General features: G+C 36.9%; 1 protein-coding gene across 3 annotated transcripts in view; it reads left to right on the top strand.

Moving 5' to 3' along the window:
• LOC145788252 (3 beta-hydroxysteroid dehydrogenase type 7-like) overlaps nucleotides 1-18325 on the top strand; it is a 38300-nt gene that overhangs the window by 5482 nt on the left and 14493 nt on the right. Inside the window, exons 1-3 of one of the 3 annotated variants that reach the window (XM_082600026.1) lie at nucleotides 2392-4190; nucleotides 4455-4606; nucleotides 5478-7593. In XM_082600026.1, the coding sequence (XP_082456152.1) occupies nucleotides 4188-4190; nucleotides 4455-4606; nucleotides 5478-6459 (1137 nt within the window). In that variant the 5' untranslated portion in view covers nucleotides 2392-4187 and the 3' untranslated portion in view covers nucleotides 6460-7593. Of the gene's footprint in view, nucleotides 1-2391; nucleotides 4191-4454; nucleotides 4607-5477; nucleotides 7594-16463; nucleotides 16688-18325 lie in introns of those variants that run through there. The other 2 variants (XM_082600027.1, XM_082600028.1) reach the window with 2 other exon arrangements.

Below are 18325 nucleotides of genomic sequence, written 5' to 3'. Positions count from 1 at the left end.
CGAACGAATTTTTAGCACAGGTGGCAACATTTTTACGCCTCAACGGACCAGACTTACTGCAGCAACTGGAGAAAAGTTGATGTTATTGCATTTTAATTTACGTGCCTTTAATTTTGAATATTAAAAAGCGGAAATGTTCTTTGTAATTATTGTTTAATCGTTGTAAAATTCGTAGTCACTGAAAGTTGCTTAATGTTAATTTACTAAGCAGAGAGAAGTAAATTCCAAGTATAGGTCTGTTACGCTTAATGCGTTCAACAAACAATTATGTGATTGCGCAAACGTAATCAAACCAGCTACCCGGTAATCTTCACGTGTTTGCTAAGCAACAAGATTGTCTGCAACTCTACGTTCGAAAACAATAGTAATTTCTTCACAAGATGTTTTTCTTTTTTCGTCTATTGATGCACTTTGAATACAAGGTTTTTGTGTATTCAATACCGCTGCGTTCATTTTCTTTTACACTCTGGTATGGGGCGCCGTTTGGAAAAACACAATTTAGCAATTTTGCAACACCAATTTAGCAATTTTGCAACACATTTAGCTATATTGCAACAATTTAACTAAATTGCAAAAATACGATTTAGTTATATTGCAGCAATTTAGCTAAATTGCAAAATACGATTTAGCTAAATTGCAACAATTTAGCTAAATTGCAAAATACGATTTAGCTAAATTGCAAAATACGATTTAGCTAAATTGCAACAATTTAGCTAAATTGCAAAATACGATTTAGCTAAATTGCAACAATTTAGCTAAATTGCAAAATACGATTTAGCTAAATTGCAACAATTTAGCTAAATTGCAAAATACGATTTAGCTAAATTGCAACAATTTAGCTAAATTGCAAAATACGATTTAGCTAAATTGCAACAATTTAGCTAAATTGTTGTTGTAATATGCTAATGAGGACAGCCGCGTTTCCATCTGTAATTTAAAGAATTGCCAAAGTCGAATGGGACGGTTTTTGCTGTTTAGGCTAGGCCTATTCTGTTTTGCACCTGGTACGGTACCTGTAGATAAGTAACGCGTCGTTTCTTACGGTTTGATATGTTTTAGAGCCCTAGATCAGTTGCGGCAGTTTTGGGATGTGGATTAACAATTGCTTTGGAGAACCAAGCTTAACTCAGTAGGCCTAACTGTCTGACTATTAACCGTCGAATGTCTTTCAGGCTAAAATTGACTGCTTGGACGAGGCATACCGGTGCAGAAATAAGTTGTGTGGCAAGTGTGTCTGGCTATTACAGTTTAGTGTGCTGCATATTGGTTAGCAAGATACCAGTAGTACCGGCAGGTTGCCATTTTGTATCGGTAGGTACAAGTAAGGTGACCCTACCGGTACCGTAACTCGGTTAGATCTAGGACCTAGTTTGGTCTAATCATTCAGTTATTTGATAACTGTACCAAATATCCCTTCATCTAATGTTTTGGGCCTATTCATTGAAGCCTATTTGAAAAAGGCCCAATATTCTAAGTAAGCAGTTAAGGGAGGTAAAAAAGGAACTTCAACTTTGATTGGTTGTGGCTTGAATTATTATTTACTTATTGCTTCTTATCTTTATATTATATATGTATATGTCATAAGGCTCCTTTTTCACCATTATAGGTGTACATGCCCTAAGAGATTTTGAAATTTTTGGAGATACACCTACCAATTAATTATAGGCTATGTGTATATACGTAACGTTCCATTTGATGATATTGATATGTTATGTTTCTACCAGCAGCGAGGGAAGCAGAGGGTTAGCTTACCCCCTGACCTTTGACAAAGGAGAGAAAGGGGACAGAAAGTGTGCTAATAGCATAAGGTAGGCTGCTAAGATAAAAAAAAAATTCAAAACAGCTTCCCAAATTTGCAAGCACGCTTAACATGCACTTGCACTCCAAATCAAAAGCATATGACCAGTTTCACACATAAGATTTTAAGCAGCGCATAAACGCTCACAGAAATGCGAAATTTTTGCCCAAAAAAGCTTAAAAACATCCAAAAAATTTGGGGGTAAAATGCCCAAGCAGTGTTGCCATTTTTGCAGCTTCAGTGTTTACCTTAAGGTGTCCTTGATTCTGGTTATCCATTCTTATTACAAAAATATGCTTATTTGTCCCCTAGAGTTTGTTACAATGTAAAAATATGAACAAACTTACCCCATGTAAGGGAGAACTTGAAACTTTCTTTTGGAGTGCTAGCAAAGTCACCCTGATTGTGGTGACATGTGGTCACCGATAGGCGGTCGCGGTGACCACATGGGTAAGCAGAAATAATAATGAACAACGTGATTGGATAGGTGAGACCATAACTGTCCCCCATCTTACTTTTTAAGTTTTGCAATTATACACAATTTTTATTTTTAGGTTGTGCAGTTCCAATAACGCCCAAACTTTTTCGTAAAGTTCACATTTTTTGTGCTTATAGTAAACAGTGCATATGATTCAACATTCAAGTCATTGGCTTGTATGCCAAATGTCAGTTACATTTCCAAGTCATAAAACACATGCTCTAAATTGCCATCAAGTAGTACCACACATGGCATAGATATACTGACAACAAATTGACACATGGCATGCATATATTGACAACAAATTAAATGCATGTGCTCCAGATCTCCAAAGACTCTTTTGCAATTGCAGGCATGTGCCCCGGACTGCAAGCATGTTTCCAAACCCCAGCCATATGTTTCAAATCTTAGATATGCACCTTCAATTCACACATTGGTTTTCTTGGAGGTAGGAGGAGGTGCTAAAGAGGCCATGACCTTTCCCTTCAAATATCTAAGAGAGCTTTCAAAAATCAAACTTTTTGATGTGAAAATGTTAGCAAATTTGGTGTGTTAGTCTTGGTTAATATTTTCAGGTAATTTGCGATTCAATTAACTAAATTAAGTCTTAATTTAGTCATTAGAAATTCTTTAAAGTTTTAGTAGTCTATTTGTACATGCAGCTGTGACATTTCATGATGTCAATAAACAGTTGAAAACTTGCTCATTTGTGATACCACAATTACCAACTTGAACTGGAATATCCTTGCTCCCCCCCAAATATTTTTTTGTGTCCTTGTTTTAAAAAAACTGCAGCAGAAGTTCAAGTCTGACATTTGGCATACATTTAAAAACCTTGTTGGAAGTTATTTTTAATTGTTTGTTAATTTGGACCAGTACCGATATTTGCAATATACCAGTAATTTATGCCAGTATGCATGGAATGCATAACTGGCATAATTTATGCCAGTACATATGGAAGACCCTGCCCAGTTGACATTCTTGGAAGTCTTTGTTTTTATGTGCTCGAGTCATAGCAATTTTATTAACAGGCATTGGGTTGCACCTAGAGATGGTTACTTTGTGGTTATTATGCCCTAGTGTACCTATCAATTGGATTTTGCTGACCTGTAAGACAAATGCTTGATAAAAATCATAACACAACAGTTTAGTTTCACTCAATAGATTCAAGAAAAGTTTCAAATTCCTTTATGATTCTGAATCTAGACATCCCTATTTGCACTGTTAATGCCAATTATTATTTGCAATGTAATTACCGGTATGTACATTGACATAGGTAGTGTTTTCATATTGCTCATTGGTAGGGTGAAGCTGGTTAATCGCATAGTCTACTTTTCAATGATTTTTCTGCACTTACACTACAATATACCTTATCTGCACCATATGCAATCGTCCTTATCTTATATAATATGCATTGTCTTGTCTCCACAAGTGCTTATTAGGTTACACTATTCTATGGTTACACATTTGCATTATATTGTCTTCTGTGCTGATCAAAGAAGGCACTGGTCATGTTTCATAACACGAAGTGAAGCTTTTTTGAAACAGTGATATCATACCAATAAATTGAGAATTTTTTATCAAATAAATTATACATAACTGATTTATGTGATTGATTGTTATGCGATTAACATATGTGTATTCTTTCACATACCGGTATGCATGGAAATTGATTTAGACTGACAAGTGATAAATAGGGGCAGGACTGCCCTGTTACTTCCTTATACAATAATATTGATTCTGCAGAACAGTTAAATATCTACATTTGATACTTTTATATACCGGTATATTGAATAATGTTACTAAAATCTGTATTCCTGATCTTAGCAAGTGTTTATTGTGTTACGAATTTTGCCAATATATACCTACTTTGCTGAAAATTTTCAAAACCAAAGACTGCAAAAATATCCAATGGTAAGTGCTTGCATGCATTGCATTATTTTCACTGCACTTGTGCTTTCGTCACTATGGACAGCTTGAGTGATTTATTAATCATTTATTCATTGTTACGTAAGATAATTCCGTTCTTAATGTTCACTAAAATGGAAACCCTGATTTTAAGTAACATCAAGGGAGACTCCGGGAGATTTCCTTTTTGTATTAAAAAATGAAAAAAATTGAGAAGTGAATATTTCCAGCAATGTTTTGTAGTACAGTAATTTATTATTGATATAATAGGAAAGAAGAAAGAAAACTGTGGATATGGAGCATCTGCGTAATTTGCTGCAATTAAGGATAACATTCACTAAGATCAGCGAAGAGTTGCAAATATCACGTCCAACTCTTCGAAGAATATTGAGGGAGGAAAATTGGAGATATGAGCATTTTGCGTAAGTACAATAGAAAAAAGATTCAATATTTTGCAAGATATGTGCTGTACAGGGTGCGGCGAAAGTCCTTGGACATATTTTGTAAATTAGTTTAAAGTAGGTTTTAATCTGTTTACCTCATTGCTATTATTCAATATGGAGTGTAATAAACCCTATTTTTAAGATTTCAGTACTTGGGTGATAAAAGCAGGCAAATCTCAAAAGTCCTTAATGTGTAATATTTCTTCTGTGAAAATTTTCCCTACCACGATTATTGCCTTGCGCGGCAAATCTTCACTGCATCAAATTCTGTTCCGCGTCGAAGTCTCGTAGACTGGTATTCTTGCAGGCACCCCAGATTTTACTTTTGTTTGCGACGTTGATACCCATAACGTTTGCATATAAGGAAGAGATCGTCCACATATTTCGTAATCAACATTTCATCTATTTTTAAATTCCTCCCTCCCTTGTAATCAATAATAATCACAGCTTATCCCCCTAATTACGGTGTAATCCGTCCATAACCCCTCCTGGATGCAAAATGCTCTCGCATAAATTATTCGTGCAAACTTTTGTGTAAGCCTTTGATTCTAAAACACTCATAAAAATAAGTATTGTGACACTGAGGTGCCTGCAATTCTAAAGACTCTTTCTATATACGTGACGTATTTTACATCGAATAACAGTGTACAGAAGTGTAACAACGATGAAAAATTTGATCTCACAATATAAAGAGGAATGTGCTTACGATAATCATTGGGCTGACCCCCTCCACCATAATCAAACATAAGCAATTTGCAAACCCTCCTCCCCCTTTGTTGATTACGTAATATGTGAACGGTCCCTAATTTTTACTACGCTAAGTGTTGTAAACAAAAGCTTTTCATCACAGGTCACTAACGGATCAGCAACTAGATGAGCATGTCCGAAAGTACAAGGAAAACCACCCAGCTGCCGGAGAAGTGATGGTTAAAGGCCATCTCATTTCAAAGGGGTTTTCCGTTCAAAGAAGACGTTTACGTGAAAGCCTTCATCGCGTTGATGCTGAAGGTATAATTCAACGGCGTATGATAACCATACGTAGAAGAAAGTATTATGTACCGTCACCAAACTATGTATGGCACATTGATGGGACGCATAAGTTAATCAGATGGAAGTTTATTGTCCATGTTGCCATTGATGGATACAGTAGGTTAATAACCTACTGTCGGTGTGCAGACAACAATAAGGCGCAAACTGTTCTGGACAATTTTAAAGGTGCTGAAGAAGTTTACGGTTTACCACTGCGAATTCGGACAGATTTTGGTGTGGAAAATGTTGCAGTGTGGAATTACATGCTTCAAAAAAGAGAGAATTCAAACGCAGTAATTGTAGGTGCGTCTGTTCATAACCAAAGGGTCGAGCGATTGAACAGAGACGTAAATGTGCAGGTTGTAAACATATTTTACAACCAATTTTTCCTTTTGGAAGACTCTGGTTTATTGGACCCTTTGAATGAGACGGACTTGTACTGCCTTCACCTCGTATACATGCCAATAATAAACCAGAGACTTCAAGAATTTGTGCAAGCTCACAACAACCACAGCATATCAACGGAAGGAAACCGTACACCGCTTCAAATGTATCAGTTGGACTACAGGCTCTTTCATCTTCAAACTTTGGACGAAAGTGGAGCGATAGACTTGGATGATATAGCTGCTCGCAGCGAAAACAACGTCACGTTGAGTATCATTCCAAAAACTCTTCCTTCACAAGCTGAAAACAGACTGCTTGAAATTTTGGGTAATGCAGTTTATAGAAACCCTACAAGACTATTTAGAGAAGCTGTGGCATTTGTTGCCAACTGGATGCAGCATCGAAGAAGCGAAGCGTGAAGTTTCTTGCATTCTTAAAGCATGTCTTTGAAGTTGTCTAGTAGTAAACTGATGGAGGAGATCTGCCTGACAATCTGAGCTGCTATTATGCTGCGACGATCCTTTGTCCATTACTACTTGGTCTGTCTGCACTGTCTAAGTACCAAATGATCGGTCAACAGTCTCAATATTATATTGTATTGAGTCTCAATAGTAATAATATTATATAATATTGAGGCTGTTGACCGATCCTTTGGTACTTAGACCATTCTTAAAGCGTACAATAAATTTTTTTACCCTTCGGTTAAGCCCACCACTCCTGAAATTTGTTTCCACGTAACTAATTTGAAACGATTGTCGGCTGTATAACCAAGATGGTGGACAGTGGTGTATGCAGAAATGCAGGCATAGGAGTCGATAGTGGAAAAGTAAAGAATATTCCGATATTCGATAGTGCCAAAAAAAGGAAAGAATTAACCGATTTCGATACTAGAAAAAAAGTAAAGAATAAAGAATGTAGTAATCGATATTAAAAAAAAAAAATTATTCCACCACTCTTTCTGAATGCTCAAGGCAGTAATAAATTGAAAAAAATTCAAAGAAGTGAAAAGAGTAACAAAACATAGTTTTAAATGCAGTCATGCAATAATAATCCTTCTGAGAAGAGTCAATCTAATCTAAAACGCTACCAGTAACTCTTAAAACTAAAAAAAAATTGACCTTAGTCTTAGCTGCAACTCTTAACCTCAATCTAATAATAACTAAATAAACACCGTTTTTTCGATCCTACAGCATCGGCATGCTTTAACAATTACGACTCTTTCTAACAAACCACATGAACGCCTGGACCTGGCCTAAACCACAGAACGCAGGGTTCGAGTTGAATGCGATCAACCAGGGTTTCCCGCAAAAAAAAAATTTGCTCCTTCTTTCAATAGAATTTCAAAGTCTGCCTAATAAAATGGTGGAATTCGGTTAATATTTTACGTTGTTTATTTGTAAACTTTACAGAAAAGTATCGAATAACGGATTCAACGCACAAAAAAGTAAAGACTAGCAGCTAATCGATACTTATTTGAAAAAGAAAACACGGATGCGATAGTGACAAAGTAAAGAATAACGCTATCGAATATCGATTCATAATCGATAGTCCCAACCCTGGGTGTATGTATTGGTTGAAGCGTCTATTCCAGGCAAGGTGTGATAGGTCTGCGTCAGAGTTTCAAACTTCGGCTAAGTCGTACCAAAAACTTACACACATGAAGATACAAAATGAATGTAAATATACAGAAAACTTGATTACCGGTACTTTACGAAATTAGAGAAATTAGGTGTGCAGCGAAACAAACAGGAAGTCAAGCCATTTGAAACCCAGGAGAGTTTGCAATACCAAACTCCATTGCGTTTTTAAATGCCAAATAGTTGTTGTGGATCAAAGGCAACACAAGTATATTGGCACAGGTATTTGCAGTAGGAAACCTTGAAGTATCGTCAAACTGCAGCGACGACGAAGGAGAAAATCCCAATGGTGGGATTCTATCGGCTCCAGTCGCAAAGACTACAATGTCTTGCAAGGAACAAGTAGATTCGTTTTCTGTAAAACAATATCAAGACGTAAAAATAAAACAAACGTAACGCCACATTGCTGATTGGTTGATTACCTTCTACGTCAATAACGAAATCCCGCCAAAATGCAATGCAGTTATTTTCTTTTGTCCTTGTGTTGCTGCCAACTTCTGACAGGTCGTACTTAAACACTTCATCCACCAAAAGAGTAGAAGTCAGCTTTTTTGTATCTTCTACAAAAAGATGCTTGAAATGCAATGGATGCTGCTGCACACGTGCAAGAAGTCCGGTCACGTCTAGACCACTTTTAAATCTGTTTAAAACACAATAGGACTACTTACATATTTTATCGTCTCTAATTGGTAAAAATGCCTCTACTTTTCAGCTGATATAAAAAATTCATTGCTATGCGATACACAAAGTTGTACATCCTACTTCTCTCAAATAAATCCTGAATTATATTGAAATCTAAAATCACACTACTACAGAATAATAATTCTTCTTCTTCTCTCGTATTGTCGCTATATGTCAGGGCATCCGTTAGTTAGCCACTGCCTGGTGTCGTCATCGATGGAAATTAGGCCTTCCATACCATGGGGGGGTCTGTATAGCCGGCAATCCTTGATAATGTGGGCTGCCGTCTGCATTTCGCCACACTCACAAGCAGCACTCTCTGCCAAGCCCCAGCACAACATGTCTGCACCATAGCGTCCAACACCAGTGAGCAAACGGTTTCGCCTTGCTGAGGCAAGTCTAGAGAGGCCATGTCCCAGCTGGTTTTCGGACAGAGATCTGATAATAATTTGTATTACCTGTTGAAACAGTCACCCACACGGTCCTCCGTGTAGAATTTAACCGCCTTCTCCACAACTTGCATTTTTGATGCAAGAACCGCTCCTCTGTACTCGCCACATAGATCAAGATAATCGGAAGCAGCATCCAACGCTTCCTCCATTTCCTCTTCAGTAGCTGCATATTTTATCTGCAGACAAGGAGAATTATTTACGCACACAAGCCGCAATCCTGAAATAGAATATGCCGGACCAACAAACCTTTGAAATTTTTTGCCGAACAGCCGAATTGGACATCGAGTCCAAACCATCGATGTACTTTCTCTTGCTTTCGGATATTTGCGCATACAGCAGCTCCGAAAAAAAGTTTGGACCTGGCCCACCATGAAGCAGTGACAGTGAAATTGCAACTCCATAAACGTAGTACAAGTCCTTTTCTACAGCTGTCGAGTAAAGAAAAGCAAAAGCAATAAAGCATGAGAATTCGAAAAATAAAATGCGACCTATTTTAATAAAATCACAGCCGCTGTAGTGTAAAGGTTAAGTCATACGAATATTATTGATTGCGAGCCGAAAGCACTATTGGGGGTTCAACAGGAAGATCATGAAAGTTTCAAGTGCTGCAAAGGATTTTTGCAAAGAAAAGATGCGTTTTACATAAGTCAGTGGTTCTTAATCTTTTTTTGCCGCGACCCAAAATCTTATGTGGGAGCGGTGGTGACCTAATAGTAATAAACAAACTTAGAAGCTTCCACGCTTCAATCTCAGAGAATTTCGGGCGCGCGTGTGGTCTCAGGACTGAGCGCTCGCCCCATTATTACACATTTTGAGTATGTTATACTTATTTTGGAGGCCTCTCGCGTATCGTATAGAATAAAACAGATATAGAAATATCCACTTTCAATGTCGTAGCCAGGTCCCAGTCGCGACCCATTTTCGAAGGCTCCGCGACCCATGCTTGGGTCGCGACCCACGGGTTAAGAACCACTGACATTAGTGATGTCATTTCATCAATGGCATGAGATGAAATATCAAGGTTGATTTTTTAATGAAGCTTTGTTAATAAGGTAGCAATACTATCACTAAGTAGCTCTTTTATTACCTTGCACTCCTCCGGATGTAATACATAAAAGTAATATACAGAAATAGAATGTACCTGATAGATTTCTTGAAATCAATTTAGATGCTGAAGGCCCTTCAAAAATGCAGCTGTTATCAATGCATTGCATCAACAATCTAAAAAATTCTCTGGTAGGACCTCCTGCATCGACTGCGCCTTCAGACCTACCGTCGTCATCACTAAATTTCACACTGATTCTTGCGAGGGGTAAGAAAGATTTTCTCTTTATTGCCCGCACTGCACCATCGAGTGTGTTGACACGGTTTATATTGAACAAATTCACTTTGTTTTCAAGTATCTGTTCATGAAGCTCACGCAGATGTATCTGCGACACCTCATGATCGACTTCCTCATCACTGCAACAATAATGTATATATCGTTTACACCAAAACAATAAGATGGTAATGAACTACAATTGTATACACAAATCACCAACCGTGTTTGGTTGTCTTCATTTACCAATGAAGCCTCGATAGCTTGTTGCAAGTCTGTGTCGTCACTGCTCTCATCGCCATAATTAATAAGGCTCACGTAGTTGCTAGATGGGGAATAAAACACAACAACATTGATATTAGTTCGTTATGCTAAAAACCCAAACTAAAATATTAGTAACATATACATCAATTCGTAATTCTTCATAATTGTAAAATGTAAATCGATACCAAGTATTCAAACATGGAGAAAAGGAAAAAAATGTATTTTCACACAAACCTTTATGGTACTGCAGACTGTATTTACTATATAGATAGCCACTCATGAAACAACGATACAGATAATAGCAGAAAGAGCAATGTCATCTTGAAGCTTTTCGTCTGGCACTCTTCACAAGAAAAGCTTCAAGATGACAACTGTTCTTTCTGCTATCTTCAAGTTCTGTACCACCAAACATACAGATAGTATGAAAGAAATTACTCGTAAAGGGACAAGTGACGATCATCAGCATCATTGTTGAAGTCCAAAGCAATTTCGCTACTTGTCGACGTGTCATCACACAATGATACGTTGCAATCAACCTGTACCACAAGTGGTTAAGTTATGTAAATTGTCAACAAAACAAAGTGGATTGCAGGCAGATTACAAAGTTGAACAATGTTTCAAGCTGCTGATAAACTGCAGTTCAATCGTAACTGCAGTTCAATCGTATATAGCTATATAAGTTTGCATAGCTATGTCACATAATCACATTGCACACCAATCATATATAAATATGTCAGGTTGCAGTAATCAGATATAAATTAACCATCCTTAATTTGTTCCAAAAAAAACGAGGAAATGCATTTTTATTTCATTTGCAAATGCATCAATCCAGCAATTAAACTACCAATAAGCGTCGTCAAAGTCTGATTTTTAAAACCTAAAAGTCACTTACCCCAGCAAGTGGTGCATTGGTGCACACTTCAACAGTCAATGCATTGCCATCATCATTGACTGACTTTGTTTCATTGGTCGACGACGATGTGGCTTCAGGTGATTTCGTGTCACACAATTGCAAATTGCACTTTAGAGTATGCTGTGCATGAGCAGCAATGTATATTATACTGCGACCCAAAGACATTACAGCATTTCCATCCCAACGAAAAGACTGACTGACTTTCGGCTTGGAGAGCATTTTTGTGCCAGAATAGCATGTTAGAAAACAATATGCAAACGTTTCCTCAACAAAGCAGCTTGAAAAAAGCCTTCGAATATCTTCATTAATCTCGCCAGGAGAGCTGCTTCGGCAAAGTGCAAGTTTCCCAACAAGGCCTAATGAACAGAGTTTTTGTCTGCATTCTCCCCTGGGAATGCGTAACAATCCTTGTTCATTGCCTGACAGTTTTAGTTGGTGATATTCATATGGCAAGCACATTATATCCCTGTGGCACACCTTACCGCGCAACTTATAACTGGCACGACGTCTTGTACTGTTCTTAATACTGGCTGGAGTATTTCTGCGGCCAACAAATGATGGCAGTTTCAATTGCAAATGGTCCTGAAAATTGAAATATAAAATTGTAAGCCTGCCTTATTTGTGATAAAGAAACATGATGCATATACCAGAATATTTTACACATTTACCTTTTGGAAGTCATCATCACTATCACTGAAAAGACCAAGGTTAGGAGTTGATGAATCCTATAAAAATACCAACAAATAGATATGGATTGAATAATGTATATACAATTATACATATTATACAATATCCCATCTGCAGCTGATCAGAACTGATCTGACTCTTGTTTCGAACCCTTCTGACTCAAGTTACAAACCCCAAGGTCATGACATTCCAGTCATTATTTTAAAAAGTCCATGTTGGAAGCACGCATTCATGTATATATATATGCTGTCTCTTGCATGCATGCATGATGGCAGCATGATGAGGAGAGTGACAGTCATTATTAAGTAAATTTCAGTTATTTCAATTTTCAACTGTATGTTTCACCAAAGCAGATGTTCTTGTAATTCAGTAGGAACATTTCAACCTGAACAATTACTGTGTATACGTTTTTCACAGATGTGGTCAAGAAGGTCATTGAGCACTTTTCTTTTACCCATCAGTCACTTATTATTGATATTATTTACTTCATACAGTAAAATACATTAAGTACCGTAGCCTAAGTTTCACACATTGCTTACCTGCGCAAGTGATGATGAAAGTCTTTCAGCTCGCACATGCACAAGTGGCCTTGGATTTGATGAAGTAGGCATGGTTGGACTGCAAGTGTTTCTGTTAAGTGAAACTGCATCCACAATTGCTTTGGAAGCATTCGAAAATGCATGATTGATTATGTTTTCCAAACCCAAATTATCATTGGAAGAGGAAGGTCTTGGCCTACTTGAATTAGTTTCATTCATGTCCATGAGGAAAAATGTATTTATATGTTAAAAGGTATATACTGTAATAACCTGAAATAATGTACTGGTATGTGTTAAGACAAAATGAAGCACATGAAAAATCTGCCGACATTTCTTGTTGCTAATTATACAAACTATGTTGCAAGAATTGTCATCAACAAGAAGTGTCATTGAGAGTTGAGAGCTTCTTAACTAAGTTAGACAAAATACCTTTAGTATTATATAGATACATTTCCATTTGATATAGAAATTTAATTCAAAATTGGGTAGTAAGTAATGTAAGCATCCCTAGTCACCAAAACTTTTAAGCAGTGCTGTCCAGTATGTGAAGAGTACTATTTAAATCAATGTAGGCCTATGTAGCCTACTAGCAGTGTTCCTTCTAAGTTTCAAAGAAGTGAAATTTTTTAGTTGTAGATGTCATTCTTGTAGTCTCGAGATGAATCATTTGTAAACACATGTTGGTTTTGTTTTGAAGAAATAACTTCTTAGTGGGCAATAAAAATGAAAGTACTTTAGGCTACAAGATTAAAAATACCGTACCAAAGGTTCACCACAAATGCACTAATGTCCAAACTGCAAAAAAGGTCAAACAAATTGATTTTTGCAACTGAAGGAAATCCAAAATCTGCCTAACTGTAACAGTTATGGTCTCACCTATCCAATCACGTTGTTCATTATTATTTCTGCTTACCCATGTGGTCACCGCGACCGCCTATCGGTGACCACATGTCAACACAATCAGGGTGACTTTGCTAACACTCCAAAAGAAAGTTTCAAGTTCTCCCTTACATGGGGTAAGTTTGTTCATATTTTTACATTGTAACAAACTCTAGGGTACAAATAAGCATATTTTTGTAATAAGAATGGATAACCAGAATCAAGGACACCTTAAGGTAAACACTGAAGCTGCAAAAATGGCAACACTGCTTGGGCATTTTACCCCCAAATTTTTTGGATGTTTTTAAGCTTTTTTGGGCAAAAATTTCGCATTTCTGTGAGCGTTTATGCGCTGCTTAAAATCTTATGTGTGAAACTGGTCATATGCTTTTGATTTGGAGTGCAAGTGCATGTTAAGCGTGCTTGCAAATTTGGGAAGCTGTTTTGAATTTTTTTTTTATCTTAGCAGCCTACCTTATGCTATTAGCACACTTTCTGTCCTCTTTCTCTCCTTTGTCAAAGGTCAGGGGGTAAGCTAACCCTCTGCTTCCCTCGCTGCTGGTAGAAACATAACATATCAATATCATCAAATGGAACGTTACGTATATACACATAGCCTACAATTAATTGGTAGGTGTATCTCCAAAAATTTCAAAATCTCTTAGGGCATGTACACCTATAATGGTGAAAAAGGAGCCTTATGACATATACATATATAATATAAAGATAAGAAGCAATAAGTAAATAATAATTCAAGCCACAACCAATCAAAGTTGAAGTTCCTTTTTTACCGTACCTCCCTTAACTGCTTAATTAGAATATTGGGCCTTTTTCAAATAGGCTACAATGAATAGGCCCAAAACATTAGATGAAGGGATATTTGGTACAGTTATCAAATAACTGAATGATTAGACCAAACTAGGTCCTAGATCTAACCGAGTTACGGTACCGGTAGGGTCACCTTACTTGTACCTACCGATACAAAATGGCAACCTGCCGGTACTACTGGTATCTTGCTAACCAATATGCAGCACACTAAACTGTAATAGCCAGACACACTTGCCACACAACTTATTTCTGCACCGGTATGCCTCGTCCAAGCAGTCAATTTTAGCCTGAAAGACATTCGACGGTTAATAGTCAGACAGTTGGGCCTACTGAGTTAAGCTTGGTTCTCCAAAGCAATTGTTAATCCACATCCCAAAACTGCCGCAACTGATCTAGGGCTCTAAAACATATCAAACCGTAAGAAACGACGCGTTACTTATCTACAGGTACCGTACCAGGTGCAAAACAGAATAGGCCTAGCCTAAACAGCAAAAACCGTCCCATTCGACTTTGGCAATTCTTTAAATTACAGATGGAAACGCGGCTGTCCTCATTAGCATATTACAACAACAATTTAGCTAAATTGTTGCAATTTAGCTAAATCGTATTTTGCAATTTAGCTAAATTGTTGCAATTTAGCTAAATCGTATTTTGCAATTTAGCTAAATTGTTGCAATTTAGCTAAATCGTATTTTGCAATTTAGCTAAATTGTTGCAATTTAGCTAAATCGTATTTTGCAATTTAGCTAAATTGTTGCAATTTAGCTAAATCGTATTTTGCAATTTAGCTAAATTGTTGCAATTTAGCTAAATCGTATTTTGCAATTTAGCTAAATTGTTGCAATTTAGCTAAATCGTATTTTGCAATTTAGCTAAATTGTTGCAATTTAGCTAAATCGTATTTTGCAATTTAGCTAAATTGCAACAATTTAGCTAAATCGTATTTTGCAATTTAGCTAAATTGTTGCAATTTAGCTAAATCGTATTTTGCAATTTAGCTAAATTGTTGCAATTTAGCTAAATCGTATTTTGCAATTTAGCTAAATTGTTGCAATTTAGCTAAATTGCAAAATACGATTTAGCTAAATTGTTGCAATATAACTAAATCGTATTTTTGCAATTTAGTTAAATTGTTGCAATATAGCTAAATGTGTTGCAAAATTGCTAAATTGGTGTTGCAAAATTGCTAAATTGTGTTTTTCCAAACGGCGCCCCATAGAAATGTTCTTTGTAATTATTGTTTAATCGTTGTAAAATTCGTAGTCACTGAAAGTTGCTTAATGTTAATTTACTAAGCAGAGAGAAGTAAATTCCAAGTATAGGTCTGTTACGCTTAATGCGTTCAACAAACAATTATGTGATTGCGCAAACGTAATCAAACCAGCTACCCGGTAATCTTCACGTGTTTGCTAAGCAACAAGATTGTCTGCAACTCTACGTTCGAAAACAATAGTAATTTCTTCACAAGATGTTTTTCTTTTTTCGTCTATTGATGCACTTTGAATACAAGGTTTTTGTGTATTCAATACCGCTGCGTTCATTTTCTTTTACACTCTGGTCTTTTTTTCTTCTTGTTTCTGGCACCTTCTTGAATTCTGCAAGAAAAATGCTGCAAACCGCACAAGATAATATTTTGCACACTGCGTTAAGCTACGTTTATTTTGCACTCTGTGAGCGATGGCGATTTTTCTCTTTTGACTGATTTCCGCGACAAATAAAACGCGTGTCTATCACCACTTTGTAGCGTGCAAGAAGCGAAGAACTACCGTAAAAAATCACGCTGTCTAGAGCAGGCGACAAAGTGAACGCTGTTAGACACTTCAAAGGCAGCAACTTGTAACAAAATCGCAACCACTTGTAAAGCGCCAACTAAAAGCAGCTTTAATCATTTAACCAAAGAATCGGCATCGGAATCGGCAAATATTTAAGAATCGGCATCGGCAAAAATTCTGTAATCGGCACATCCCTAGTAGAGCATTTTTCAAAACCCAATTGATGAAATTTTTCTGTGTACGCCACTGACTATTAAAGAAAGTCCTTTTCATTGCCATATTCCCTCTTTTGCATTCGTGACATTTTTACCTGGGCCAATGGGCCCTGTTTTCCTAAAATCGTGTCCGTTTCGCCCTAGTCTGACGACGCCACTCTACTCTTAACAGATTGAACTTTTCTGTAGTTATCAAAGATAAGTTGATAACGCTTTCTTTTTTTTGTGATTGTTCTAGGGACTATCAATATGCTGGAATCTTGTTGCTCAGCCAATGTACCACATTTCGTTTATACTAGCTCTAGCGTTGTTGTTGGACCAAATGCTAATGGTGATCCTTTTGTAATGGGAGATGAGGATACCCCATATCCCATCAAGCCAGGATGCTTTTATGCGAAATACAAGCGTGAAGCCGAACAGCAAGTCTTAGCAGCAAATGGGAGAAAAATGGCAAATGGGAAGGTGAGTACTGGCTTGTAAAGTTTTGTATTGGAAATCTTAAAATATTTCAAGATGGATGTATTGTAGACCATCGAACAAAGAAAGAAATGGCCAATTATAAATGTAACATAGGATTAACCTCAGAGTTTAAGTTTGTTTAATAGTTTAACTTAGGATTGGCCTTGACCGTCACCGGTCCTACACTAGCGGTTCAAAGCTTCAGCTAGTGCTGAAAGTATTTTGTATATATATAAAATATCCAGGATTAGCTATCGTTTTTAAAGAAGAGCTTTGTTATCGATGCTATTCTAGACTATGCAAAGAAATTTATTTAGCTAAAAATCGATTTCAATCAGCTAGAACAGTGGTTCTCAACCGGGGGTCCGCGGACCCCAAGGGGTCCGTGAAAGTTTCTGAGTTTTTAGCATGATTAATAAATTACGAAATTGAAAATTTGTTTGTGTTTTGTTTATGTATTAGCCTACAGTAATTCTCAAACTGTAAGTCGCAACGCATTGGTGCGTCGTTTGAAATTACAAAGGACATACCGGTAGCACAAAGGTTTGGTTTCTTATCTAAAACATATCATATACCTACACTAAATGACTTAAACCCTTTTAAAAAAAAGACTCTGTTGGCTATGTTTAAATTGATTCTTTTGAGACAACAGATTGTTGATCAATGATTAACTTAGACTGCTGACTAACGTTTGCATTTCCATCACCACTCACAGTTTTGCAGCGGCTATGATTATAACGAATTAATGTTGATCTAATGTCGATTTACAAATGAAAAAAGGAAAAAATTCTCTTTAATGGTCGCAAGTATTCTATTAACTTTTGATAAAATTTATTGAAAAACATCAAATGAGCATATGGATTACTGATGTTTGATCCTGTGTGCCAACAGATAGCTCATACCTTCATTCATATACGTCGCATGATACACCTGTCTTTTCCGTGTTTCTAGATGCCTCTAAAGCTTTTGATAAAATTAATCATCACACATTGTTTAAAAAAATGATTGAAAGAAGAGTGCCTATGCAATTTGTCCGTTTGTTACAGTATTGGTACAGTCATCAAACTATGCGTGTAAAATGGGGTGGCCACCTCTCTCAGCCTTTTCATGTTTCAAATGGGGTGAGGCAGGGTGGGGTTTTGAGCCCTTACCTGTTTGCCCTCTATGTTGATGATCTATCCAAAAAGCTTAACATGTCTAAAGCGGGTTGCTATGTACGGAATGCATTGGTAAATCACATTGTGTTTGCTGATGACCTTTGCTGCTTTTGTCCCAGCCTTGTTGGTTTACGTGAATTGATTGAAATCTGCCAAGACTTTGCTAAGCAACATGACATTACTTTTAACTAGAGATGTACCGATATATCGGTATCGGCATCGGTATCGGTGATATCGGCTATTTTTTGAGTATCGGTATCGGCATCGGTATCGGCAAAATTTGGCCGATACTGTGGCCGATACTAAACATGTAAAAAAAGGCCTTTGCTGCGGATTTTCTGCAGAACCAGATATATAGATTTTTTAAAGTAGTAACTAACATCACATTGAAGTAGAAAAATAACCTGTTCAAATTTTTGATACCTCACACTCCCATGACTTCATGCGTGCACCTTTTGACATTGTTTGCTTACAGTGATTCTTT

The sequence above is a fragment of the Aplidium turbinatum genome, chromosome 2 (genome assembly GCF_918807975.1).
Source record: "Aplidium turbinatum chromosome 2, kaAplTurb1.1, whole genome shotgun sequence".
NCBI classification, from domain to species: Eukaryota; Metazoa; Chordata; class Ascidiacea; order Aplousobranchia; family Polyclinidae; genus Aplidium; species Aplidium turbinatum.
The sequence above is the reverse complement of the archived record's forward strand: the minus strand, read 5'-3'. Positions and strand labels throughout refer to the sequence as shown.